This window comes from Thamnophis elegans, chromosome 2 (assembly GCF_009769535.1).
Source record: "Thamnophis elegans isolate rThaEle1 chromosome 2, rThaEle1.pri, whole genome shotgun sequence".
Classification (NCBI taxonomy): Eukaryota; Metazoa; Chordata; class Lepidosauria; order Squamata; family Colubridae; genus Thamnophis; species Thamnophis elegans.
This window is the reverse complement of record NC_045542.1, coordinates 118225822-118253120: the sequence shown is the minus strand read 5'-3', so window position 1 is coordinate 118253120 and position 27299 is coordinate 118225822. Positions and strand designations below refer to the sequence as shown.

The 27299-nt window shown below is 36.8% G+C and overlaps 1 protein-coding gene across 3 annotated transcripts in view; it reads right to left on the bottom strand.

Annotated features, from left to right (window-relative positions):
- PLXNA1 (plexin A1) overlaps positions 1-27299 on the bottom strand; it is a 385871-nt gene that overhangs the window by 23550 nt on the left and 335022 nt on the right. For all 3 annotated transcript variants that reach the window (XM_032209248.1, XM_032209249.1, XM_032209250.1), the window contains exons 22-24: positions 13422-13678; positions 8988-9054; positions 447-593 (exon numbers count right to left, since the gene is read on the bottom strand). In XM_032209248.1, coding sequence (XP_032065139.1) covers positions 447-593; positions 8988-9054; positions 13422-13678 — 471 coding nt within the window. The remainder of the gene's footprint in view (positions 1-446; positions 594-8987; positions 9055-13421; positions 13679-27299) is intronic.

Genomic DNA, 27299 nt, shown 5'->3' with positions numbered 1-27299 from the left:
GGACCCGGATTGTTGTTGGGGGCAATATGCTGACTCTGTAAACTGCTTAGAGAGGGCTGAAAGCCCTATGAAGCAGTATATAAGTCTAACTGCTATTGCTAGTAAATATAGTATAGTATGTGTCAATAAATATAATCCATTGGATATAATCCATTGAAAAGAAAAGCTCTTTTGGGGTCCTCCATAATTTTTAAAAGTGGGAAGAGATCCTAAGAGAAAAAAGTTTAAGAAGCACTGGAATACTCTATCAATACCAATAAAAAACAGAGAGTATTCTCACCTCCCATTCTATATTACCTCCTTCTCTTATTATTGGTCTTGATGAAGGAACAACTACCATGTTAATTAGAGATCCTTCTCTTACCCCCCCCCCAGCAAAGTATTATCAGAAGGGCTAACTCAAAGGACTAAGACTCCATGCTAGTTAAATTCCCACTATTACTAACCAACATTTTGTAGTCAATTTGTTGCCGGATGAGCTTGTCTTCACTCAGGGAATAGCGGGCTTCTCCAGTGATTGCATCTATAGGCCCCTTCTCCATCTGTTGTTTGATGGCACAATACAACATGAACAGAGGTTCACCTGCACACTCCTGAAGAAAGCATAAAGAGAAAGAAGGACAGTCAATATAACATTAATGCTTCATTTCCAAAATAACTTGCATAGGTATGTACGAGAAATACCGTAGTTGCTATTCTGGTCTTTTAGAAGACTCTGCATCAAAGGCTGATTTTATTAGACATTATTTCATGGTTCAATTAAATGATTATTTTACAGGATGCTTGCTGCAGGATAAAAAGTATGTACACAGAAATGACCGGGAATGGGCATGGTCAGGATTTTATTAGTTATTAATTCAATACTCTATTGTGTCTCCAAAAGTAGCTCTATTTGCTTTGGTAAGATTAATCCCTCATCCAAAATAGTAGCTGCTTATTCAGTCTTAAACTTTTAAAAAGAAAAAAACTTACACTATTTGCAATATGCAATTCCCGACTCTCTCTCACACATGCTCTCTCTCCCTTCCCTCTCCCTCTCCCTCCCTCTCTTTACAAAATGGCATGTAAACAACAGTTTCAAGAATTTCACTGAAGGTCATTGAGCTCCACGGATTGTAACTTAATAATGGCAAACCAAGATAAAGATTCAATATTTTAAGTTCAAATGAAGACCCTTTCAGAAAATTTGATTTAACAAGAGATTTAAGTGAAGAGCAATACACAATTATTTGAAGGCTATATTTTCTATGGCAGCTTTATAACTAAAATCCTCAGAGAATCTAGGAAGCATCATTTCTGGCACAGATTCTATTATTTCTAGAGCTTTAAAGACGGCAGCCCAAACCTGGCTTGGTTTTGAAAGCACGTTAAGAGCCTCGCTTCTGAGCTTTTTGAAGAGGCTATATAGGCTTTAAAAAAATGAAAGAGGTAAGATTGATTGAACAACCACTGAATTTTTTTTGTATTGGTGTAGGTAGTATACCACACATATTTTAAGCAATGCATAAGCTATGCATAGGAAATAAGAATTTTGCTAGGGCAACGGCAATAGCCCAATGTATTCTAAGCCAATTGGCACATCAGTCAGAACTTGCTCCTTAAGAAAAGAACAGATGCCATCAAATCATTCTCTTATTTTTTTCACATTTGGTTGCAATCTCTAGGTAAAATAATTAAGGTATGCAGATTTAGCTCTAGTTTGTTTCTTAAATATTTTATTGCTAGAAGTTCAGAAACAAACTTGTAGCTCCAATATCTTCTCCAAATTTCTCAACTCAATTGTGAATTTCCCCACTCCCAATATCCTACATTAATCTGTATTTCAATTAACTTCTGTAAATTTCTTTTATTCCTTAAAAATGTTTTTAGTCGTGCTGCTAGATTCCGTATTTGATAGTAATGAGATCAACTAGACAATAATCTGATGGTTTGAAATAAATGCTTCCTGTTGTTTCCTCTATAGTTCCTAGTTCATTTCTCTAGGTGTCCTCTGCTGTTCTTATTATATAAAAAAGCAAATACATAATCAACGAGTCAGCTTCCCTGCACTGATAAAAGCAACACAATTTACTCTACTGTGAAAGAGGCAACCTTATCTATGTCCTGCTTTTTTAGAAGTGTAAGAAAAAATAAAGTACTCAGATTTCAGTTAAGGGAGATGTACTAGGACACAGCGCTTAGATGAAAGGGGGGAAAATTAGAAACTTTGAAGGGTGCGGTATTATGCAATAAAGATATTTGACAAGGGGCTGGATTGTTTATGAGAGAAAGGAGTAGCAATGAAGAGTTTAAAATGATTAGGCTAAGAGAGACATTATTCAAAGGAGGAAGGGTACTACTCCAAGAATTGCCATCTGGGAAGGGAGACATGGTCTCCAACATTTACAGATGATTATAGATCTGATCTATAATACTGCTACATTCTTAATACCCAAAATATTTCAGGACCTTGAACAGCTCCAAATTATGAGGTGTTAGGAACCCTGGGGCAATATTCTACATTACCTCTATGGAGTATCCTCTTATTCCCGTGGCCACCAGCACAACAAATTCTACTTTGGTGCAAAGTGAGCCAGCTCTCTCTGTCACCATATGCTGTTAGCATCTCGTTAGCATCTGCAGTAATTAAAGAGACAGCTGCTAACGAGCAGGAACAGGCATACATCATCCCTAGACCTTCCGACAACACGCCTGTCTTTGAAATTATGTTTCATTTGCAAACTTGGCTTCATTAAGTCTGCTTGGGGGGAAAAATGTGGGTGCTGCACTGTTTATTAATAACTGTCTTGTCTCCTTGTAACGCACAAGCCAAATGATGACCATCCGTTAACAGGCATACATGGCAATTATGATCCATCCTAGAAAAATGCTCCCGTTTTAGTCCTTCTCTCCTCTTTCAGGTGAAGCCAAAAATATAAAGTTTCTTCCCAGGCAGTTTTTGATTGCTCGCAAAAGGTCTCTGCAAACCGCAAAAATGCAAGTCTAGGCGGAAGATAAATTGAAGATGGCTCCTTGGTCACATCTCGTTTGTCTATTGTGTTTGCCTGGCATATCGCTTTCTAACACTTGCAGTCAGCTGACAAGCCATGCATTGCTTTGGGGCTGCTTGTGCCTGCCTTTTCATCAGGGCTGTTTAAAGTGCTCATAAGAGCAGTGGATTGCTTGTTCGAAAGACCTCTGAGGACTAACCCATTTGCCATTCTTATTCTAGAGAGGCTTGAGAGATATTATGTATCGTGCAATGGACAATAAAAGGAAGACTTCTGCAAGTTCTTAAATCTTGGGATTAACCTATTAATTACTTTATATTTGCTAACTGATCTTGGGCTTTCTGACTCTCAGCCATACTTGGATATCTACCTCCATCAAGCAACAGTGGAAGAACCTTTTTAAAAAAAAAGTAAATTAGTGGATTTGATATTTGTTTTCAGTGGGAGGTGGCAGTACTTGACATAGGCTTACTAAAAAGCAGAGTGGCGTTTCAAAATAACAGGGATCAAGCCACATAAAACCAGGCCATTGCATCTACCTAGAAAGCCAATGTGATTGGCTTTCATCAATTCAGCTTTATGCCAAATAATATATTAACCAGGTCTTTGTTATTCATGGATAGTTACCACACAATGACTCCAGATAACCCATTTTGGCATTCGGCTTTTTTGATTAATTTTCCAACATCAAAAAACAGAATTGCTTTGTCTGTTCTAATGAAAGATATACAGACTAAACAGGATGGTTACCAGAATGTATTGCATACCTCACTAACCCTGTCCATATCAGACTTCCCTGGAGGCATTTAAGTTCTGTTCATGAATGGCAAAACTGGTCCTGGCTTTCTCTTCCAAAGATTAATGTCTTAAGTTCAACTACGCAGAACTGTCAGTAGCTTCAGAGGCTGCTATAGTTTCCAGAGTACCAATTAGATCATTTTAGATACTGGTTTTTATAATCATTTTGGGCACAGCTTAACCACAGGCAGCCTGTTTGAAAAACTAGGTATATTTCACAAGCAAACTAAAATAATAAATAAATTAATCCATTCAGAGCACAATATGCTGCTATGATAGGAACATAAACCAAACCAAAGGGAACCTACTAAAGCACAATTCACTGAGTTTAAAGTAAAAGGTAAAGGTTCCCCTCGCACATATGTGTTAGTCGTTCCTCGCTCTAGGGGGCAGTACCCATCTCCATTTCAAAGCCGAAGAACCAGCTCTATCTGAAGATGTCTCCATGGTCATGAGGCCGGCATGACTAAATGCCAAAGGCACATGAAATGCTGTTACTCACCAAAGGTGGTTCCTATTTTTCTACTTGGTTTTTTTTTTTACATGCTTTCAAACTGCTAGGTTGGCAGAAGCTGGGACAAGTAACGGGAGCTCACTCCGTTAGGGGGCACTAGGGATTCGAACCACTGAACTGCTTACGTTTCTGATCGACAAGCTCAGTGTCTTAGCCACTGAGCCACCGTGTCCCATTCACTGAGTTTACCTCCATTTAAATTCTAAATTCTGCTTCAGGGTTCTTAGAACTCTGAATCCCACTTTCTTCTTCACATACGCATCCACCACCATCATTTTGTTAAAAAGGGGGAAATATACCCTGGTATCTTTAGGCAAGCAGCTATGTTTTATAACAACCTCAAACCTTTCTCTCTTTTCTTAGCAGCAGGGATTAAGTGCTGATCAGCAACATTAGAAATAACACTTCATAACTGAAGAGGGAGATAGCGTCCAATACATGTCACAGACACCACTGCTCGACTCTGCATTCAGGTATACAGCACTTTCCCCTGGGGTCATGAAAAAAAATTGCTGCTCAATCTTCTAAGGACACAGATCTAAAAATTCCATTATGTCAAATGATTAGGAATGCTCCTACAGCCAATATAGGATGAAATTTATAAAATGAGTTTGTGGTTTCAAGCTCACCTCATCTAGAAAAAGAACCAAAGACAAAAATAAAATGAGGAAAAATCCTATGGACAGCTTGCTATTGTGCTTATAATGGTGTCTACACAATGCTGATGATTCATACCCCAAATACAGTTAAGTGTATTTTTTTTTTCATGGAACAGCTACCTGCTGACCTAGTGTCCTTCAGTAGCATAATCAATAGTTACATTCACTAGGAAATCGGTGAGTTGTAATCCAATATAGGTGGAAAGCACCACGTTGGAGAAAGGAAGAATGAACTGAAACTATAGGACTCAGTGGGATGTATGAGCTTGGCATGTGAATGCCTGTGTATATGCAGAGGCCTGAGGCAGTATAGCTAATGCTCACACAGTGTCTTATTGATGAGATTTAGCTCATCAGGCACCTAATATTGTGCATTTTTCAATGCTCCTCTTTATCTGTTTCCCTAGGATGGCTCATTAGGATGCTGATAAATGGCACTTGAGGCCTCAACAAAACCACCAGTCCCAAGGCTTGCCGATTTCTTGAAACTGGCTATTCCCACCTTTTCTGCAGCAGACGGCTAAATGGGAAATGGGGGAGCGAAGAAGAAGTATGTTGTTCTCATCTCTCAGTGGGATTGAATCAATGTATTATTTTGGCAAGCTAGCTTTTCTCTCTTTCACAGGCCTGGGTGTGTTATTATATAGTGGTCACAAGGGAATATATAATCCCACGTGACCCACACAGTTATACCTTTGGGAATACTTTCCTCTAATTTGATGACAGAACAGCCAGCAAGACTATAAATACAAATTTGCCCTGTGGCATCCTGTATGAAAAGTCAGAGAGCTTCTGAGAAAGCCATCCTTGGCACTGCTGTTCTGATCGTCAGTCAATTGTGGGTTCAAAGATATGTTGTCCCCCTGAATATCAGAGCCCTGTCAACATCCCCACCCCAGTGACACGTTTTCACAAAAATCTGCTGTATATGTGAAAATATAGATATTTTTACTTGCTTGATTGGCCTGCACAAGTTTGGGCTAAGAGATTATAAAACAAAACCCGCTGACACCCTGCTTGCTTGCAAAGCCTTTTCTAAATATCTTAACAGTGCCTTCTTATTTGACAAATATTTGCAATATTCGCCCATTAAAACCTCTCAGAGGGGAGGAAAAAGAGCGAGAGAAAGGAAAGAAGATGGATCTTTTCTTTCTTAATACATCAGAAACCTGGTTGGCAAGGGACATTTGCCTAACATTTTAGCTGAGGCATATGTTCCCAAGACTTGGGAAATCACTCTTACTTTTTCCTCTTTTTTTATACCACAAGACATGTAACACACTTTTATTATGTCCCTATAAATGCCCCCACTGTTATTGCATGGATCTTTTCTCCAGACATTAGTTTATGAGAGCTGTTGTTTGCAACATTACTCTTTTCTACTGAAAATCCTCAGTTATATAGGGTGTAAAGATGACAACGGGTGATGGATTAGGAAAATATGGCCCATTTTTGACCAATCTGATTTTTGTTCTTTCTTTTAACTGTCTGGTTTACTATAGCTCCCAGGAAAATAAAACCAAGTAGCAGCAACATGACTGATAGCCCCGTGGTGGTGAGCTGAATTTTGGAACTTGACAACTGCAATCAGGGGAAATCTGTGAGAAATTCACAACTTGGAAATACATTTTACCTATTTCAGGAGTTTGGTGGATCAGGATAAATTTGAAAGAAGTAGGGATGTACTCTTTATTCTTAAAAAACAACACCAGAGCAGCTATTAGAACATCCCATAAACAATTTGAGGCATATTTTTCAGACTGCACTATATTTCATTCTCCTTTGTTTGAATCCTATGCTGAAGCACAGTATGCAATAAATTGTAAGTCATGATTGTATTTATGGTTTCTACATTTAATATACAAAGTATGGTAACAGCACACTTGTGACAAAACTACTAGCTAAACAATTTCTCCTTGACAGGAGAAGTAAAACTTATCATCAGCTTCAGATAGTATATATAACTGAGAATTTGCTGTAGTTGTACTACCAATGTACTATAAACAAGTTTCTGGTTTTTTGCTAAGTTTTCATTAATCATTTGTGCATATACTTATGTTCCATGACTTCACCACCATGGATCAAACAAGTCAGTCCCTCACTTGGTTCCGGCCAAATAGTATACTGTGTAAAAAACACAGCCAGAATAAAATAAATTGTGTAGTTATATTTGTATAATTTAAAACAACAATATCAGAAAAGATCTTTAAGGTAAAGGTAAAGGTTCCCCTCAGACATGCGTGCTAGTCATTCCTGACTCTAGGGGGCAGTGCTCATCTCTGTTTCAAAGCCGAAGAGCCAGCGCTGTCAGAACACATCTCTGTGGTCATGTGGCTGGCATGACTAAATGCCGAAGGTGCATGGAACATTGTTACTTTCCCACCAAAGGTGGTTCCTATTTTTCTACTTGCATTTTTACATGCTTTGAACTGCTAGGTTCAATCTGGGACAAGTAACAGGAGCTCACTCTGTTACGTGGTGCTAGGGATTTGAACTGCCGAATTGCCAACTTTTCTGATCGAGAAACTCAGCGTCTTAGCCATTGAGCCACTATGTGTTTAAAGAGATGCAAAAGTCTGTTGTTCTTATTCTTTTGCAAATTATTATACATTCTACAGCAACATAGAAATTTTCAAGGATACAGGATGTCCCTAGAAACAAGGAGTGGAATGCCTGTGACCAATGGTATTAAGTTCCTCCCAATTGTGATTGCTTGCCATCTGCATAGCTTTCTACTTGTTCTGGAAAGCAGCCAAGCTTCCTTTATTTTAACAAGGGATGGTATTCTTCAAAAAGCAGGTCTACTCTGTGCCATAGCAACTCACTGGGTAAAACTCTGGCAAAACCCTATTATGTAAGCATCACTTTTGATTTATAGATCTTAGCTGCCATTAATGCAAGATTCCTTCTGTTCCTCAAAATTCCTTAACACACCATGTGCTCCAAAACTATAGTTTTAAGTTCATCTGTGATACAGCATTTCAAAGCTATACTTCAGGCAATATTAAAAACATTCTCTGTGCTGAGAGAATCAGAATTTTATTCATGCCTACTGATTTTCCTAGAGAAAACTGAACCAATGGTAAATATTACAGCACAGAATAATGACATGCTAAGTGATTATCAAAAGAAAAAACACCCGTCAGTGGGACCACAATACTACCATAAGAATCCTACACATTATTATTATAACTCTGGTTCCACAGTTTCTTGAGAGGTTGGTGTGGTGGAATGTAGTCTGGATTCCCAGAAGAGAAAGGGCACATTCCAGAGGAACAAGAGATAGTAAAGTGTAAATAGTTTGGTTGGGAGGAAGCGAGTCAAGATAGTTTCTAGTCTTGTTCTCAGAGTGCTTCTTTAATGAAGTGCTTCTAGTTCTCAGAGTGCTTCTTTAATGATGCAAATAATTGTTTCAGTTTGACAAATTTTCTGTCAAAAGGCGACAAACAATAATGAAAACTGCTTAGAAATAACTCTGTTTCCTTTTGTTTTGTGGGGACTGAGAGGGTCCCTTTTTTCTTGAATTAATGATGTATTTTACCTAAATAAATTCTCAGTAGTTCTCTTTTCCATGTGTATTTAATCCAACATATCCATCAATGCCTCAGATGGATTCAAAACAATCCACACCTTTGCACCAACCAATTCATAATGAAGATTAAAAACAGTGGGGAAAATGGATTTTTTTTAATCAAAGCATAACCTTCGCATTGCACCAAGTGAAAGGGATTTTAAAATATATTGAACATTTTAAACATTTATAGCATTAGGTTTTATAACAAAAGGTTTTAGCAAGGATGGAAAACAGCTCAATGTTGTTATTCTTTTTTGCAGAAAATGAAATCTCAATTGGACTTAGTGTAGTACCAGCCCTCAGAAATCCGAGGGCTGAATTCTTGATTCACAGCAGAATATTTTAGCCAAATATACTGTCAGCCTCCAACAGATAAAAGATTCTGTCAAATGAGCATCTCAGTCCTTCTCCCAGGCACTCTTAGTGTGGTTCACACAATGTAACATTCTTACCTTTAGGAACTTATACAGAAGGAATGTGAACCAGTTGGTCAGCATTTTTTCAGCTACCGACTCAGTCCTGTAAGAAAAATAGAAAGTTAATATGATGACAGAAAAATCCAGAATTCTCCAATCCCTTGGAGTCTTAAAACTTTTAGTTATTTATCTTAAAGACTTAAACAGTCAAAGTTTGAAAGGCAATAATTTTAAAACAAAAATACTGAGGTTATTTTGTAACATTAAAAGATTCTTAATTAGCCAATTGCAGTTTGGCTCGTTCAGTCCATTCCAGTGAAACAGGATCCCTTCTCTACAAGCTACATAGTATTTGGAATAAAAAAGTTCCAGTCTACCATCATCAAATCTTCCAGAGTAATATAGGGTACCTGAGAGGATCCACAGAATGTTGTAATTCAGAACACAATTTATGCATCTTCTCATCAATTCATTAGAAACAGAAAGCAGAGATGAAGGAAGTCACATTTACAAGTTTTCTATAAATTCTACACACTTACACCCAGTTAACAATTGTAGTAAAAAGTAGTTAGCTGCAGAATTCAGACAAATCCTGAACAAATTTAAAACTCTTTTGTAAAGCAGTAAAATATTTCTGTTGGAAAAGCCACAAATAAGGTTATTAATGTTAATATGATTAACAAGATAGCAGCCATGTACATTAAGTATCATATGGTGGTCTGCCCAATGGTCACTAAGAGAAACCTTCCACCTAGAATACAACACTAATCACAGAGGGCAAAGTATAAGTATGAAATAGTAATGAAGAATGGGTAGATTGTTCCAGTTCTCAAAACCCATCTTTGTTTCTTAGAAACAATCAAAGGACTTTAAATCAATTTGCAAAACCCAGACAGGAACACTCTCTCCCTTCTGGCTCTTGCCCTTTACCATTGGAATGTGTGTGTGTGTGTGTGTTATGTATGTACACACACATACACACACACATACACACATACATACATATAAAGTGACACATCCAAAGGACACGTGGGTTAAAAAGCTCATAAGGCATCAAGTGAGTTAAGAAGCTTAAGTGTTTACAACAGAGATATGAATATGTCTCTGTTGTAAACATTAAGATTAACATATTTATCAACATTTAAACTATGCACATTTATTCAGCACGAAAAAATGCAGGTGGTTCTGATTGAAATTCTTTCTTTATACTTCTTTTTGACTGCTCCATCTATTAATCATCAGCTCAGCTATTTCATATTCAAATGATCACAAAAGCACAAGCAACTCTAATGACCTCAAGAAGGCAACAGCTTTTTCATTGCTATAAGAAAACAGGGGAAGAGTGGTATTGAAAAATAACAAAATCACCACAATCTAAATTCCAATTCTCTAAGTCTAGAAGCTACATGGATTCTGAGTAGTCTACGTAACACAAAGGAATATCAGGCAGAAAGGAACAGTTAAGTAACACAGATTGTTCTGAACAGAACAGGACGATGGAAAATGTTATTTCCTGGTCACCTTCTGCCTTGACCAAATGAAGAAAAATGTCTCCACATTTTGGCTTTCTTCCTATTATATCCCTCTTTTGCTTTCCTCACAAAAATAAACCTGGTAAATTGTGACAAGGGTAAGAGTGGAAATTGTTGGATTCAAATTTAAGCACAAATGACCTAATTTCTACTTCCCAACTAGTAGATATTCTAAATAAATCCCTCTCCTTCCCTTCTGGTATGCAGCCTGGTTATAAGATAAAGAATGACAGCTTGCATTCAGCATGATAGAAATGTTAGTGTGGAAAAAATGTGTGTCCCTTAAAAAGGGGGGGGGAGGGAGAAGTCTGAAATAGCCCAGATACTTTTATATATATCCAATTGTTGGAATAAACTTGGCTCTGAGTAAAAATAACAATATTCAGTTTCTGCCACTGTTCTGAGATGGCTTTCTGTAGTCAAGGCTTAATTATTAGATTGCCATATGTCCATAGGACTACATTATATAATAGAGATTTCACAGAACATGCGTGCTAAGGCTTGGTGTTAAAGGCAGAGTTTGGCTTGAGAATAGCTCAGAGGAAAAAACTTCACCATTTCCTATGCAGGAGGTGATACAGGGAAAGATTATAAGATCAGGACTGGGGAAATAAACTTTATGAATGCTACTATACATACACATACAGAGACCACATTATTTATTTATCTGCCAATGTTGCACTTATTATATAATTGTCTTGGCAACGTTTCGGCGAGGTCTCACTCACCATTTTCAGGCTGGTGTTTTCGGCTGAAAACACCAGCCTGAAGATGGTGAGTGAGACCTCGCCGAAACGTTGCCAAGACAATCTCAATCTTACATGGGAAAAGACCTGAATACAACAAGACCAGCATATATATATACATATCCCTATGGCATATATTAGTAGCTAGTACCAATCAATTACTGTATAGTGCTACAAGAAAGTCCCTGTCCAAAGATCTTTAAAACCTAGCTGGTATATACCAGAAGTAAAATATTCAGACCCCAGCCTCTTTAGGGATAAGCTGATAATGAAGCCGGCAGTATTCACAATGTGGGCTTACTTTACACATTATCTTTAGGAGGCATATATTTTTACAGACTTAAGAAAGGATAATATATGTGATTATATCTAGAAGCCAGAATTCACTGAGATTTCCCCATTAAAGTGTAGCAAAGAATAATTTGTCCCAATGTAATAATATAAGAAACAGTACCAAGTTATAAAAGAAATCATTCTAATGTGTAATCATATATCCATCCCCAACTTTGGTGTATTTCTTTTGTTTTCCTTCTTTTAAAAATGTGCAAAAAATGTAGCTGCTACATCCAGCTAATGGAAATATTATATGTGACAGTTCAGATTGCCATAATTAAATTACTATTTGAAGTAGCTGACACATGACTTCAAACACTCAGACATATGAATTAAGTGCATGCATGAGAAGACCCATTTGGCAATTCCACTATTTGATATGTCCATTACATGTTTATGAACATGAATCTATTTTACTGTACGCACATGACAATATTCTTTTCAAACATGTTTTTGTACAACAAATAAAACTACTATTTCATCTGTGAACTGATCTAAAACCTAAGTGGAGAAGGAAATTAACCTTTGCAAAAGTGGCTTGTTAAAAGCTCAAGAAAAGGAACTTTGTGAATATATATTTTAGTACACATTTAATAACTTTTTATTCTGCAGCTAGTATATTTTTCAGAATGCATTGGGCTGTAATTCAGTAAACCTATCTGGCTAAGGTTTAAAAACCTGATGGAGCAGAACAGACACATGAAGGAAGCGGAATACATTCTTGTACTCATCTCCCGCCTGTGTTGAGATAATACTCAGAAAAAAAATCTGCTTATTTTATTCTGAAACAATTACTTGATAGAGGTTGAAGAAGCAGTCTTGAAGAAACAATTGGAAAAGAATAACATTCTGCATGCAGAAAGAGGCTGTATTCCTTTTGGACTTTTATAATAATAATGGCTTGCTCCCTACCAACCATTAGAAACAAATACTACTAAAAGACAGTAACTTTGCAATAGACATTATTTGTGATGAACTAATAAACCCCTTTTGTAAAAATACAGTATCTATGTGGCACAGTATTGGTAACCAGCAAGAATTTTCTAAAAAAATGGAAGAAAGGGAGGAAATAAGTTGAAAGGAGAAAGAAAAAGAGAGCAAATTGCAAAATGCTCTATTCCTTTTGTTTGCTTTCTGCTGAGTAAAGAAAAAAACATCTCAAATAACAAACCAGACACAGCAGTAAGCCACTACTGCAAATCAAGCATATATATTTGTCCTTTCAATGCTGTACAATCATTTGTAGGGTCATTTTCAAAGTCTTTTAAAACTTTTTCTCCCTTTGATTTTTACATCAGATTATTGTGGTTACACCCGTTCCCCACATAGAAACATTTTATTTGTTTAACAAAGCATACAATTATTCTGCAAAGAATGTTAACACAGAGTAGATGATGTTGAAAATGATGTATAATAATGACTTCTACACTGAAGTCTCATTTAAAAGAAATGCTGACATACTCAAGTGTCAGTTCTCACGTTTAACAGAAATCTGATAGCTCTGTCTACTTAAACAAACATTTCCTCCAATCTGTTTGTCACCTTGTTTTGATATCTGACTTGCAAAGATATGAAAATATTCTAGCTTCCAAGTTCTTACCATACTCATAAATGTTCACATTTATAAATGAAATATTAAAGGCCAAAAAAGTTTCCCCTACTTGCTCAGTTTGGTGAATATTCCATCTAATAGCAATCACTCTGTTTTTGAGAGATATGAAAATAACTATTTATGGGTGACAATCTATTATTTTAGTGCTAAATTTATGGTCAGAATTGTTGAAAAACACAAAATACCCTGAGTACAGCGAAAATCCACACCAATCCATTTATTAAGAGGATCCTATACAAATGCTCACCTCCTCAAGAGCAATTTGGGATGGTTCTTGCTCTCCAAATTCTTTTCAATCAGATCTGAGAGAAGCTGTTTCAGCACTCCAGTGGCATATTCCATCTCACCCTGTAGGGCTGTCATTATTAAAGAGGCTACATTACCCCGGTCACGCATGGAGAAGCTGCGTTGGGCCTCTAACGTTCGAATAAAAGTTAACAGGAAGTGCTTTTTGTTCAAGAGCTGCCCAAAGAGTGTCAAAGACTTCTCCACATTAGCCTGGACCTGAGGAAGAGAAAATACAGCAACTTACATCAGAGTATTTTAACGATATAGCAAGATTAGGAAAATCACGTACAGAATCAAGTGCAACATTGGACAAGGAACAGACAGAATCATGGAGTATAGTCAACAAATACATGCAATGACCAATGGTCACTTTTTAATGCTTATTTCTAATTATATGTGAAGACATCTTCTCTTTGTAGGAGTCTGAGTCGAAATCTCAGAATTTAGTGTACAAAACATGAAGGTGGCCCTTTAAATCCTTTTAGCTATGTCCTCCCACCCAATACTCAGTGAATCTACTTTTTTTCAAATACTTAACTATTTAAAAAATTTCCACTGTGTGGATACTTTGTCTCTTAATATTGTTAATTAATTAAAAGCAGTCTATTCTAAAAATTCTGAAGAGATTACTGAACAGATATTCTCAAAGACTGCATACATGAAATATATGTAATTTATAATTTTACTTGTAGGGTTTATTTCAAATTTCCCCCGAATTTTGAGATCATGAATCAACAGATCTTGTTTGCAAATAATACTGGAATAGATCTCTCTCTTGACTATTTAGTGTTCGGTCCACTGAGCCCGTCCCTTTGTTCATGGACAAAACACAAACATTCAGGAAAGTGTCAATAAAACATAATAATAATTTGAGTGCCGGAAAACATCAGAATTCCTTTCTATCCTGTTTTTTTCAACGTAGTTGTGCACTTTTGTGCATACAAAATGTGAATAATAAAAACAGTCAAGCCAGGACAGGGTACTAAAGTGCATGGATAAGAGTTTGGAGACTCATTTAATAATTGTTAAATTCAGAGGTTTTGTCCTCTTTTTCCATCTTGTTCTCCTATTGCTCCAAATCTGATTCAAATTCCAGCCCATCCATACACTAAATATAATATTGAAAGAGAACTGCAGGCTCACAGTTCTTTTATCTAGTATCACATCAAATTTACAGAAACAAACAAAGCACTCTGGGCCTATGGGACCGAAGTAGCAAAATAGCAGAGAGAACACTCTGATCCAGATAAGCAGTTTATGAAGGCTGTACAAGTAATTCCCACTTAATGACAGCAATTGGGCCAGCAATTCCATTGCTAAGCAGTCGTTAAGTGAAACATCATGCAACCATGCCTGTCTTATGACACGGCTTCCACTGCAATCATTAAGCATGACATCTCATGATTGGGACTTGTGTCTTACTGTCTGTTTCTCTCTGACTTTGTTGGAAGCTTGTTATGAAGGTCACAAATGGCAATGACATGACTGTGAGACACTGCGATCACACTGTCATATATGTGTGCTAGTTGCCAGACACCCAACTTGCAATTATATAATTATATGAGGATGCTTTAATTATCGTAAGTTCAAAGGCTGAGTGTAAACCTACTTCTTTCTTCAGAACTGTCATGAGTTGGATGGCTGCTAAACAGGACAATTGTTGAGGACTATCTGCATTTGGTTTTCTGCAGAGATCAACTCAAGGAACAGGTCTGAGTTCAACTGCAAATTAATTTATTATTTCAATACTGTATTTTCATAGGCAGTATAGACTCCTTGCAGTGCAATCTATCTTGATGGGACCACAGAAAATGTAGAATCTATTAATGATATCTGAACAACATCAGCATATTTGTTACAGTAAATTTAAAGCCAGGAACATACAGGGGAAAAAAAACTACATTATAACAGAGGATGACTCTTCTTTTAACCTTTACAATAAATTACTTGCATTGTACAATTTTGAAGAAATGACATTGTATACTTACATACCATTAGATTTTAAAATTTTATCCAACAAGCATCCTATCTCCATCCCTAAACAGGAATTGCCAAAACGCTTCCGATTTGACCTGGGACTCATTGCCAGATTCCTCCTGGCTAAATCTGAGCATAGCAAACAGCCCTACAGGAAAATCTGATCTTTTGCACTTTCTACATATGGCTCTAAATGTTACCGTCTGTCCCTGAGATTTAGCAATGGAATTGGGTCATATGGTATATCTAACCATGAAGCAGAAAATAAATTGCTAAATATGACCAGGACATCTGATCCATAGGGACTGAAGCAGAGAAATATTTCTATTTAGCTACAGTTGTAGTCTACGTGGTGCCTCAGTTCCATACTTATACTCACGAAACAACTAAACAGAGGAAGAAAAGAAGCTGAATCATTTGGGCTACTGACACACTGTGCAGTCTCCATATTTTTCCAAACAGGTAACTAAAACTAAAGTTAACACCACCAAGGCAAACACCCACCTTCCTCTTGTGAAATAAGTGTTTCAGGGCAAAGATTTTTCATTTCATTATTCTGAAAAGTGTTTTATACTGATGGCAAAACATGAATAATAAATGAAAATTAAATAGATTTATATCCCATGTTTCATTAATACAACTCTTGTGGATATTAAAAGCACAGAGCAAGTACTGTATATCTCCTGAATCGTATATAGAATATGGATTACACATTTATACTCATATTGCTTAAAAATAAGTGTGCACAAATGAAAAATATTATCTTCAATCAAGATTATTTACCAGCTGTTACCAACGGTTATTACTGTCAATGGATTGTTTGCAATTGAGGATACAGAGATTTGCTTAATGGCCACACAAATCACATGAAAACATAAGACAATGGTTTGATATTTTGAGGACAATTCATTTTTTTTAAAATGGTATTTCAGACTGGACAAAACAGTTGTACTTCTAAGGAATTTTCAGTGAGCCCTTCCTCCGTATTTACCTCAAGAAGTGAGATTCAGAACCAAAATAAAAAATACTTGCAAGACAATCATCTTCTGCATGTCCAACTTGCTCCCTAGAATCTAAACTCTCCTAAGAGATGAGTATTAGATTCAGACCAAGCCTGACTCCTGTCCCAAATGAGACACTTCAGAGATTCACCTCGCTCTAGGTTATCTGAATTCAAATCTGAGCCAAACAAGCTGCTCTAAGAAAGTGACTAGAGAGGAAGCATGAAGTGGAAAATAATATTGCTTGGTAGTTGGTGGTCATTGTTATTAACTTCTGAAATTCACTCCATTTATAAAAAAAAATGTTTTCTGCAATGTCTACTAATATCATATCTTAGAATATTCCCCAAGTCTCATTCTCTTGCATCTGAATTATCTTGATTTTTATATGTGCCCTCTGTTACTAATTAGGTAAATCATTTCCCTTTGGCCATTCTCCTTCCTTTTGTCCTAGCTAGCATTCCATGGTTTTAATGTACCAGCTCAATTTGGTCAGAAGCTGTTAAATTGCTGGTAGCGTTCGGGGAAAAAGCTCCAATTTATGTCACAAAACAACAGTAGTTATTTTTGTCCTCTGTGACATGTTCATAATAATTTGAATTTACATTTATCAGTTATAGCAGGAACCCACTGCACTGAGAAGCATTTGTGCAAATTCATTTTAATATCATTAACACAAAGAAAAATGTTGGAGATAATCTCTATGCATTCAAAAGCAGCTGCTTTCAGCAATATAGTTGTTACAGAAAGGACATTACACAGGGTAGTAACCTCCCATATGTTGTCAGTGTTTGTGTGTGTGTTTGCATGTAAATAGGCATGTGTTTACTTCAGTGGTGTATTAACTATTAAGCAGACTAAGCATGTACTCAGGCCAAAAGGAGACACCACAAAGTTGAGACAGAAAAAAAAAAAACTTTGTACATACTGTACAAATGAAGATTTGTACAGTATGTACAAAGGAGGGGCACCAAGATTTGTCAGTGCTTAGGACACCAGTGAGCCTTAATCCACCACTGGTATACTTTAGGGCTCTCAAACAACTAATTCTCTCTACACAATGTGTGCACCATGTTCTTGAGGCACTTCAAGGCAGGACCATTTTTATTCCCTAATATTTCTAAACCACAGCTGGGAAATGTCAGATTTAAGATCACTAACTGGAGAAAACCAATTCTAGATTTTTTTTAGTGACAGAGTTTGTTTGAAGTACAAGGCAAAGGGCCTCATGTCTGAAGTGTAGAATGCCAAACTGACTGACCTAGTTGCTTCTATGAAGAATTTGAATTGGCCCCAATTCCTTATTTTAATTACGGATATATGTGGGGGAAGGGAGGGAGGGAGGGAGGAAGGAAGGGAGGGAGGGAGGGAGGAAGGAAGGAAGGAAGGAAGGAAGGAAGGAAATTCCTTTCCTCAACAATGGCTTGCTTCTCCATTCCATTCAAATTATCTCAAAATATGCGCCTTTCGGAGGTTCTACTTATAATGAATGAATAAAGAAACATGAGGAAGAGAGCTGTATTTTAACCTGAGTTGCTCTTAATCGTGATATGAAGATGCAAACCAGTGTTCTATTTATGGCAGATATCATAGGTGGCATTATGCAAAACCACTGTCTCAAATTTTCACTGATCAAAATAAATAACGGTCTTTGCTTGCTTCATGAAGTTAAAGGAGGATCACACAAGCATCTTCTTTCTTGGGCAGTGTGCTCAGCTTCCAAAAACCCACAATAGCTGATAGGCTCTAAAGCTTGCCTTGTCCTAAACAAGTTGTCTCATAACAAGCATAGCAGAGTGGTGGTGCTGTATTAGTAGAAGCAATAGCACAAAACATCTGTCATATAAATGATCTCAGCAGGCTTGGCTAGTTATGAAAAGCTCTGAAAGCAACAAAACAACACACATTCTCTCCTTTTCCTTCCCCCACCCACATGGTCACTCTTTTTTTAATGGGTACGTGTTCATTAACAGAAGTAAATGAGCAATAAAGCATGATGGCTTTAAATTTTCATAAAAGTAATAAAACAGCAACTTAAACTCACAAGGAGTTGTATTTACAGTGCAACAAATTAATTGGGGGTTATGCAAACAAGTTAGGAAGGGGAAAGAGAAGCAGATCACATATCCCTTCCTTGCCATTTGCAGTAACAAACATTATTATTTGCTAGTTAAGACATATGAACACAAACTTGTCATATTGATTTTAAGAATTGCTGAAGTTACATTTGACATAGTAAGATAAAAGGCAATCCTACTTGTTTTGTTCCAAGGGGGTGGGGGGATCCAAAATTGACAGTTGAATATCTTTATTAGGGACAAAGAAAATAATACAAACAACTTTCAGAATCTCCACAAAACTTCGTTGGAAATATAAAAGTGGGACGAAGATGTTTTCAGAATTATATGTATCACATTTCACATTTTGTGAGATGGGTGAGCCTAAAAATATGATGAATAAATAAAGTGACAGGGAACTTATTAGATCTGCTAATTGGGTCAGAATGTTATTCACGCTGCCATAAGGACTCTCCCCCAGCTCTGAGAATATATTTCTATTTGTATGAATCATGCTGTGTTTTCTTTCTTTCTTGCAATTTAATTTTTTCAACTGTTTTGCATATAATACGTAGCATAACTGGGAAAGGCTTGTATTCTTATTGATTTACTCATTGTTATTTTTATTTCAGAATTCTGCCATATCTATGAACAACTTTTCTGTTTTTCTTGTACAAGACACTTTTTTATACTTTACTATATAGTAATCTAAATTATCCTTATTTACCTTGAGACTAACCTGAAAATGACACTTATTTGGCTGTAGAGTTTTGAATGGAGGGAGCATGTTGAATTGATTGTAATAATGAACTGTGAATAAAGAAAGTTCTGTTAACGTGAATATTACTATCCAGCACCTCCTGTTTGGTACTGTTTGCATGTTATAGTTCCATTTTTCCATTTGCAGGTTATCATTGTACTGAAAAGTTAAAATCCCTCTCTTGTGCTTGATGTGTGCCCTTTCTCTCTCTCTTTTCCCCCACAATAATTAAGGAGGTAATGACAGGCAAAGTGTGATCACAACAACATCACTGCCAAGAGTTGAAACACAGTTGGGCAAAAAACCTCTATGTTTCAGTTAGGATAAAAGCTAAACTCCTGATTGAGGTATGAATGAATCTGGAATTCCTCAATACCTGTGACGTAAAAATGGGCATTTCCAGAACAATATTTTTTCTGGAATACCTCCAAGATAGAATGGGTTCAGACTTTGCCATTGTTTTATTGCAATGGTCTGTCTCTATCAAATGTACATAGTAAAATCTCACATATCATGAAATTAAGTTCCTTGGCTATTTTTGCTTCCTTAAAGACATAACGGCTCACAAAGGATTTTACAACTGTGATATGCTTTGAGCCAATGGCATAATTCTTAACTTCTATACCTGAGCTCAGGATTTTTCTGCATGTTTAAAGACAAAAAAAACTACATTCTTTGCTCAAAATAAATTTGGCCAATTCACTAAAACCCATAAGCAAATTTATGTACCCCATAACACTTGCAATAGCCGTGCTTTATTCTTAAAACAATGCTTGAATTCTTGGTTTGGTTAACAAATAATGATGCAGTCAGTATGAACAGAGAAATAAAAAAAAGCATTATTGAAAGCAATGAAAACAAGGGTCATAAACTTCTCTTAAAAAAATAAGATGATTTCTAAGGATTGTTTTTTAAAAAGCAACCAGAAAACAGCTCTCTTTCTTTTTTAACAAAAGCTGAGGCATTACATAAACTATGTATTTGTTGTTATATTCCCCATGAAATTCTGTGCACAAAAAGTAGGTTTTGTCTTAATGCTATCTTCCCTGATGTGGCATCCTTTTAATTTTCTAGTTTTTACCAACATGAAACATCTCAAACAAGATGCAGAAATCCATTGAAATTGTTTGGAAAAAATACTACTTTAATAATAAAGGAGTAACAAATAGAATATCACTGTGGGAATTTAAGCCAAGTTGACCACAGGGAGAAGATATGAACAATGCTTTCCTAAACCAACTTACCAATTCTTCAAGAAGGCAGCTTAGAGTAGCAATGGGAGACTTCAATCAGCCTGCCATTTGCTAGAAAACTAAGCTATAAGTGGAAGTGTCAAAAGATTTCTTCTTTCTCTTAGTGAGAGCTCATTTTTCAGACAGTGTAAAAAGAAACAAGGAGTCAACTATCCTAAACCTAATCCTGACCAATAGGAAGGAATTTTGGATAGAGCAAAAGTGCTCTCCAAGAGGAGACCAACCATGTCCAGATGGAGTACAAGATTAATTAGGGGATCTATAGAGAAGGCAGGCATGTGTCATGGACATCAGGAAGACAGATTTTAAAGAACTCAAAAAACGTTGGGCACCACATCATAGCTTGAAATCCAAAAAAGTATCCAAAAAGATACTTTTCTATGGAGATTCTCGGTCATCCAGGTCATGTTGCCCCAAGGTGCTTTTTCAAAAGGGGACTTTCTTTGTTCTTTTCTTGAAGACATTTTACTTCTCATACAAGAAGCTTCTTCAGTTCTGGCTGAATGGTGGAGATATTGAAGGATTTATATTCCTTGCATTATTATATTCCGACCATTCTTTACCATTCAGTCAGAAAAGACAAATAAAGTCCAGTTGCCTTTTTAAAAAGCACCTTCGAGTCAAAGAGATACAGGTAATCCAGAAAAAACACAATACTAAACAGGACAGGGAATAGAATAGAATAGAATAAAATAGAATAGAATAACAGAGTTGGAAGAGACCTTGGAGACCCTGAGTCCCTTCGGGGAATAGGGCGGCCTACAAATCGAATAAATACCAAATATACCAAATATCTTCTAGTCCAACCCCCTGCCTAGGCAGGAAACCCAACACCACTTCAGACAAATGGTTATCCACATATTCTTAAAAACTTCCAGTGTTGGAGCATTCAAAACCTCTGGAGGCAAGTTGTTCCACTGATTAATTGTTCTAACTGTCAGGAAATTTCATCTTAGTTCTAGGTTGTTTCTCTCCTTGATTAATTTCCACCCATTGCTTCTTCCCTCAGGTGCTTTGGAGAATAATTTGACTCCCTCTTCTTTGTGGCAACCCCTGAGGTATTGGAACACTGCTATCATATCTCCCCTAGTCCTTCTTTTCATTAAACTAGACATATCCAGTTCCTGCAACCGTTCTTCGTATGTTTTAGCCTCCAGTCCCCTAATCATCTTTGTTGCTCTTCTCTGCACTCTTTCTAGAGTCTCCACAGCTTTTTTACATCGTTGCAACCAAAACTAAATGCAGTATTCCAAGTGTGGCCTTACCACACTTATAATACCATTATAAAGTGGTATTAACACTTCATGTGATCTTGATTCTATCCCTCTGTTTATGCAGCCTAGAACTGTGTTGTTTTTTTGGGGCAGCTGCTACACACTGCTGGCTCTTATTTAAATGGTTGTCCACTAGGACTTCAAGATCCCTCTCACAGTTACTACTATAGATTGACGTACCACATATACTGTACCTGTGTGTTTTGTTTTTCTTTCCTAAATGTAGAGCCTTACTTTTTTCACCATTGAATTTCATTTTGTTAGATAGGGACAAATAACCCTCTTGGAAAGCTCCTTAAGAACTGAATAGTAATGAACAAAAAACTGTTCAACAAGATGAAAAACAAAAAAGGAAATGTTTAAGAAAAGGAAATGGGGTTGAACTAAACTAAAACTAAAGACAACAAAAAACTGATAGCTCAAACTTGTACAATGGAATTATCATTTTTCTATTCCATTCAAGATAAGACTCAGAACAAGATAGGGCTTAGGAGGAATGCAAACCATGATGGGAAGGAAAGTTTAGAATATATTCCTAAGAGAAGACAAGATGGCTAGTGCTCTCTTACATGGGGAAGATGTTGGAGTAATAAAGAAAATAGGAAGAATACAGTATAACATTTTCTTTGCATCTGTCTTCCATCAGAAGAGAAAGAGCTGTGCCTGATATAACTGAAGAAAGGGCAAGAAAAACATAACTGAAGAGTGAAAAGTATATTAAGAACTCGCCATGAAGAAATTCAAGACTTCAGAGTCATCTGAGTTACATTTCTAGCTGACAAATGAACTGGCAGGAATGATAAAACCTATTATTGTAATCTTTACAAATTCCTACACAACCGATAAGGTGCCAGAAGGTTGGAGAAAGACCAACTTGGTATCAGAGAAGGGCGGAGGAGTAAGCCATTAGAACAGACTGTCAAGCACTGTGTCTGCGAATTTTTAGAAAATAATGCTACCATTATTAGGAGCCAGCATGGGATTGTCAACAAGTCATTTCAGATTAAATTTATCTTTTTTTAATGACAGAGTGATTACTCTGGTTAACTAATAGAGCGCACTGTGAACAAGGCTTCTCATTATATTCCTCTGGACAAGACAGATAAATGTATACTTAACAGTACTATACTTTGGTGGATATTCAACTGGTTGAAGAATCACAGACTAAAAAAATCACACTTAAATAGATTTGTATTGTTCTAGAGGGAAATACCAAGTGGGAATTTCCCAGGACTCATACCATGCAACAATTTACAAATACCCTAAAGAATAGAGCAGAATTGACGCTTATTCAATTTACTGTACAGATGGCACCAAGCTAGAGACTAATATCTCACAGAACAAAATCACAATTAAAATTATAATTACAAGTTTCAAAATCAAGACAAATTCAGCAAGTGTGGCTAGTGTAAAGTCTTGCATCAGGCAGGAAAATGAAATATGTAGCTATGGACTTGAAGAAGTCTGCCTTGATGTCACCAAATGTGAAAATGATCTAGGAGTAGTAGTGTGATATAGCCGCTATGAAGGACTATACTAACTTGGGCTGTGTTAACTGAGCCATTGCATCCAGAATCAGGATGTAATAATTCTTCACTATTCTGATGCTTAGGCAAGGGTTGTAGAGAAGTTGAAGTGAATTCAGAGTAGAGCTATTAGGATGATATGAGACCTGGAAACTCTTAGAAGGGCTAGATATGCTTAGCTTGGAAAAGAGGAGAGATTGATTACCATCTATAAATGTCTAAAAGTTTATACTATGCAAGAGGGAGAAGATCTATTCTGTGTTGAACTGAAAGCAGCACAAAAAATGTTGAACTGAAATGGAAATAAATGAGATTAAGGCTGAATATTAGAAGAAATCCCCACACAATAAAAGGCTGTTTAGCAGTAAAACTATATACCTAAAACATTCAGTGTGATTTCATTGTCAGAAAAATTGTTTAGTGGATTCCTAAATTGAACAGGTATTGGACTACATGACGATATGGACTACATGAGGGTAGATGATATGTTTGTGTGTGCACATGTGTGCTTGTACACTCTCCCAAGTATGCTGGATATATACAGATATACATTCATGGCACAGATATTTTTTTTATTAAAAATAAAAATTGGTTTTCAAACTAGAGAAATAGTGTGGAAAAGCAGGATGGAAAATCTGCATGTAATATAGTAAAAATTGATCACACAAGCATTGATTGTGCTTGACTATAATAGGCAGCCTTTGTCTGTAATTAATAACTCCATTATTTCCTAGAGCTGATTACGCCTAAATATACTGTATTTCAAAACCCAAATCAAATCTGAGAGGTCAACAGCGAGGGGATGATAAGGGCATCCTTCAAGAGCAACCTTGTTAAACAGGAAAATGTGATGCTAATTTTGGCAGAACTGCTTGTACTAAATTAAGAGAATACTGCATGGTTTGGGGAAAAAAGGAGTAATGGATTAGGTGAAATCTGGGAGTTTGAGGATGTTAGTGACATGTGCAAGAAATGAGGGACTAGGAAAGTCTCGAACAAATCCAGCTGAATCAACCTAGTACTGCCAAACACGACAGTAGCAATGAAACAAGAATAAAAATGATACAGGTACTCCTCGACCTATCACTACAATTGGGTACAGAATTTCTATTGCTAAGCAAGGTGGTTGTGAAATGAGTCACACCCTATTTTATGACCTTTTCTGTAAAAAAAATACTGCAGTTAAGTGAATCATGTCCTTAAGCAAATGTGACTTCCTCTGTTGACTTTGCGTGTCAGAAGCTGGCTGGGAATGTTGCAAACGGTGACCACATGACCCCAGAATGGGGCAACTGTCATGAATACATGCTAGTTGCCAAGGCTTGAATTTTAATCAGTTGACTGTGGGAATGCTGTGATAGTTGTAAGTGCGAGGACCAGTCACAAGTCACTTTTTAGTGCCACTGTAACTTCAAATGGTCACTAAGTGAATGTATGTACAGTAAGCAGACGATTACCTGTGGTAATGTCAGTTATGAACCAAAGCTTTTTCTGCATAGTACAGGGAAATGTATCCCATGGGTGCATCTTGACACTTTTCTTATGAGAGTCTCTCTGATCCTGCATCTGGCTTCCCACAATGGAGACACAGGTGCATCTGAGAAGTACATCAGCAGAACATACATAAAAGCAATTGTTTCTTGCTCATGTTCTGAGCAACCGGTATTCACCACACCAAGCGTGCTCAATATTATATTGAGTCATAAATGACCAATCATGATTAATAACCTTTTCTTTTATAGATTTTGCATAATATCCTTGGCAAGGATGACAAGGCTCATCTCATTTCATGGGAACAAACTCCTTAATTTAGCAAAGTATTGAGTGAACAATTTGCTTCTGTTTGTTCTGGATTTCCCACCACTCTTCATCATAGAAAGATCCTCAGTTCAACTATCATAAAATAACACATTATCGGTAATTTGCATTGACAAGGAAAGGTACTATATACAGTACTATAAGAAACTTAAGAAGCCAAAGCCAAGAAATACAAGCAATCTATCATAATTTCTGTAATAACCATTCTGGACCAAGCAAAGACTAAGAACTAGAAAAATAATACAAAGATAATCATGGTGAGATTCCCCTTTCCCAAAAGCTGAGCATTTTATATCCCCATTTGAAATTATGGACATTTCCCAATTGATATTTGTCCTCATGTATATAGCACAGTGTATATCATCCTGTGTTTGGAACTGGCAATCGGACTGCATTTGTATGGAGTTAACAACCTTAAGGCAGAGACCCTTTATGATTCCATTATCAAGGACACATCACTATCTTAACCTAGAAAGGTGGCTGATATAAACTTTTATATGGAACGAGGATTAAATAAATAATTCAAAGTAGACAATAGATAGATCTGGATTGTCATGTGAATATGCTTAGGGGTTTTCTAAATTGTTTGTTAAAACTCTGGTCCTAGGAATTGTCATTATTACTCCTTGGTGTTTCATTCCCTTTTGCAAAGTTTAGTTATCCTTGTGGCGGTATAATAAAAAGCTAGCCATAAAGAAATGATGTACAGTCCAAATACAGGAAATCTTACTCATCAGGCTGAGCAGAGTGTGGTCCAACTGGAGTCCTAACCTATAACAACGGAAACAGCAAGGGGTATTTTCTTCTTGCTTTCATTACTTTTCCAGATTGTGAGGCATCCTCTTTAGCAAAATTTAGGAGTAGGAGGAGTCACAATACTCAGTAATTCCCAGTAAATCATTTGCATCATTCTTTCCAGAGAAAATTAATTAGGTATATCTCAAGTGGGGCTTCAGGGATAGAGCAAGTCAAAAGGAGGTAATTTTGGCAGCTGCTTATCCTGTTATTTGGATTCTTTCCAGCTGGTAGTTCTGAAGGATATAGGAAGAGTGTGTGGAGAATTATGGCTACCATGTGCTTATTCAGCTCGCCCTGCTACTTGATTAAAATAAAATTAAAACAGCTAACAGGAGGTAGCACTGCAGCTCCAGGTGTGCCTGGATAATTATCAGGCCCAATACTGGGCAGAATACAGTACTGAAACAGCTTCGGTACTCTTGGTGAACTATCTTCATAAAAAGCCAGATATGGAGCTGGCCTAGCCTTCTTGGATTTTTGATACCACCAGCCATTGTATCCTGCGGACCATTTGCTAGGATTGACTTTGGAAGCACATTTGGCAATATTCTAATCTTATTTTCTGTATGGTGTCCTGACAGTCTATAGAGAAATTTGTGTCCTTTGAACTGGCTAGCCTTGGAGAGAGCAAAAATGGACAATATCATTCAGTGTAGTTGCTCAAAAAATAACTGTAATGATTTCCTAAAGGCAATTCTACTGTTTTTGATGTTGTGGAAAAACAGATAAATTGAAATTGTATTCATTTTTTTCACTTTTTAAAATTTCTTTTGAATTATACAGCTTTTTTTGTAATTGTAAATGAAATTAATGCATTTTGCCTTTAACTGCTTTTTGTACAGTTTTTAAGGGAAAAATAATGGTGCTATATAAACATTTAAAACTGTAATAGACTTAAGAGCCGAGGTGGCGCAGTGGTTAGACTGCTGTACTGCAGCCACTTTAGCTGACTGTTAGCTGCAGTTCAGCAGTTCAAATCTCACCGGCTCAGGGTTGACTCAGCCTTCCATCCTTCCGAAGTGGGTAAAATGAGGACCCAGACTGTGGGGGCAATATGCTGGCTCTGTAAACCGCTTAGAGAGGGCTGAAAGTCCTATGAAGCGGTATATAAGTCTAACTGCTATTGCTATTGCTATTAACTATTTAAGGCAGTCTCTTTCCTGTTAAAAAGGTAAAGGTTCCCCCGCACATGCATGCTAGTCATTTCCAGCTCTAGGGGGCAGTATTCATCTCCATTTCTAAGCCAAAGAACCAGCATTGTCTGAAGACGACTCCATGGTGGCCGGCATGACTAAATGCTGAAGGCACACTGAATGCTGTTACCTTCCCACCAAAGTTGTCCCTATTTTTCTACTTGCATGTTTTATGTGCTT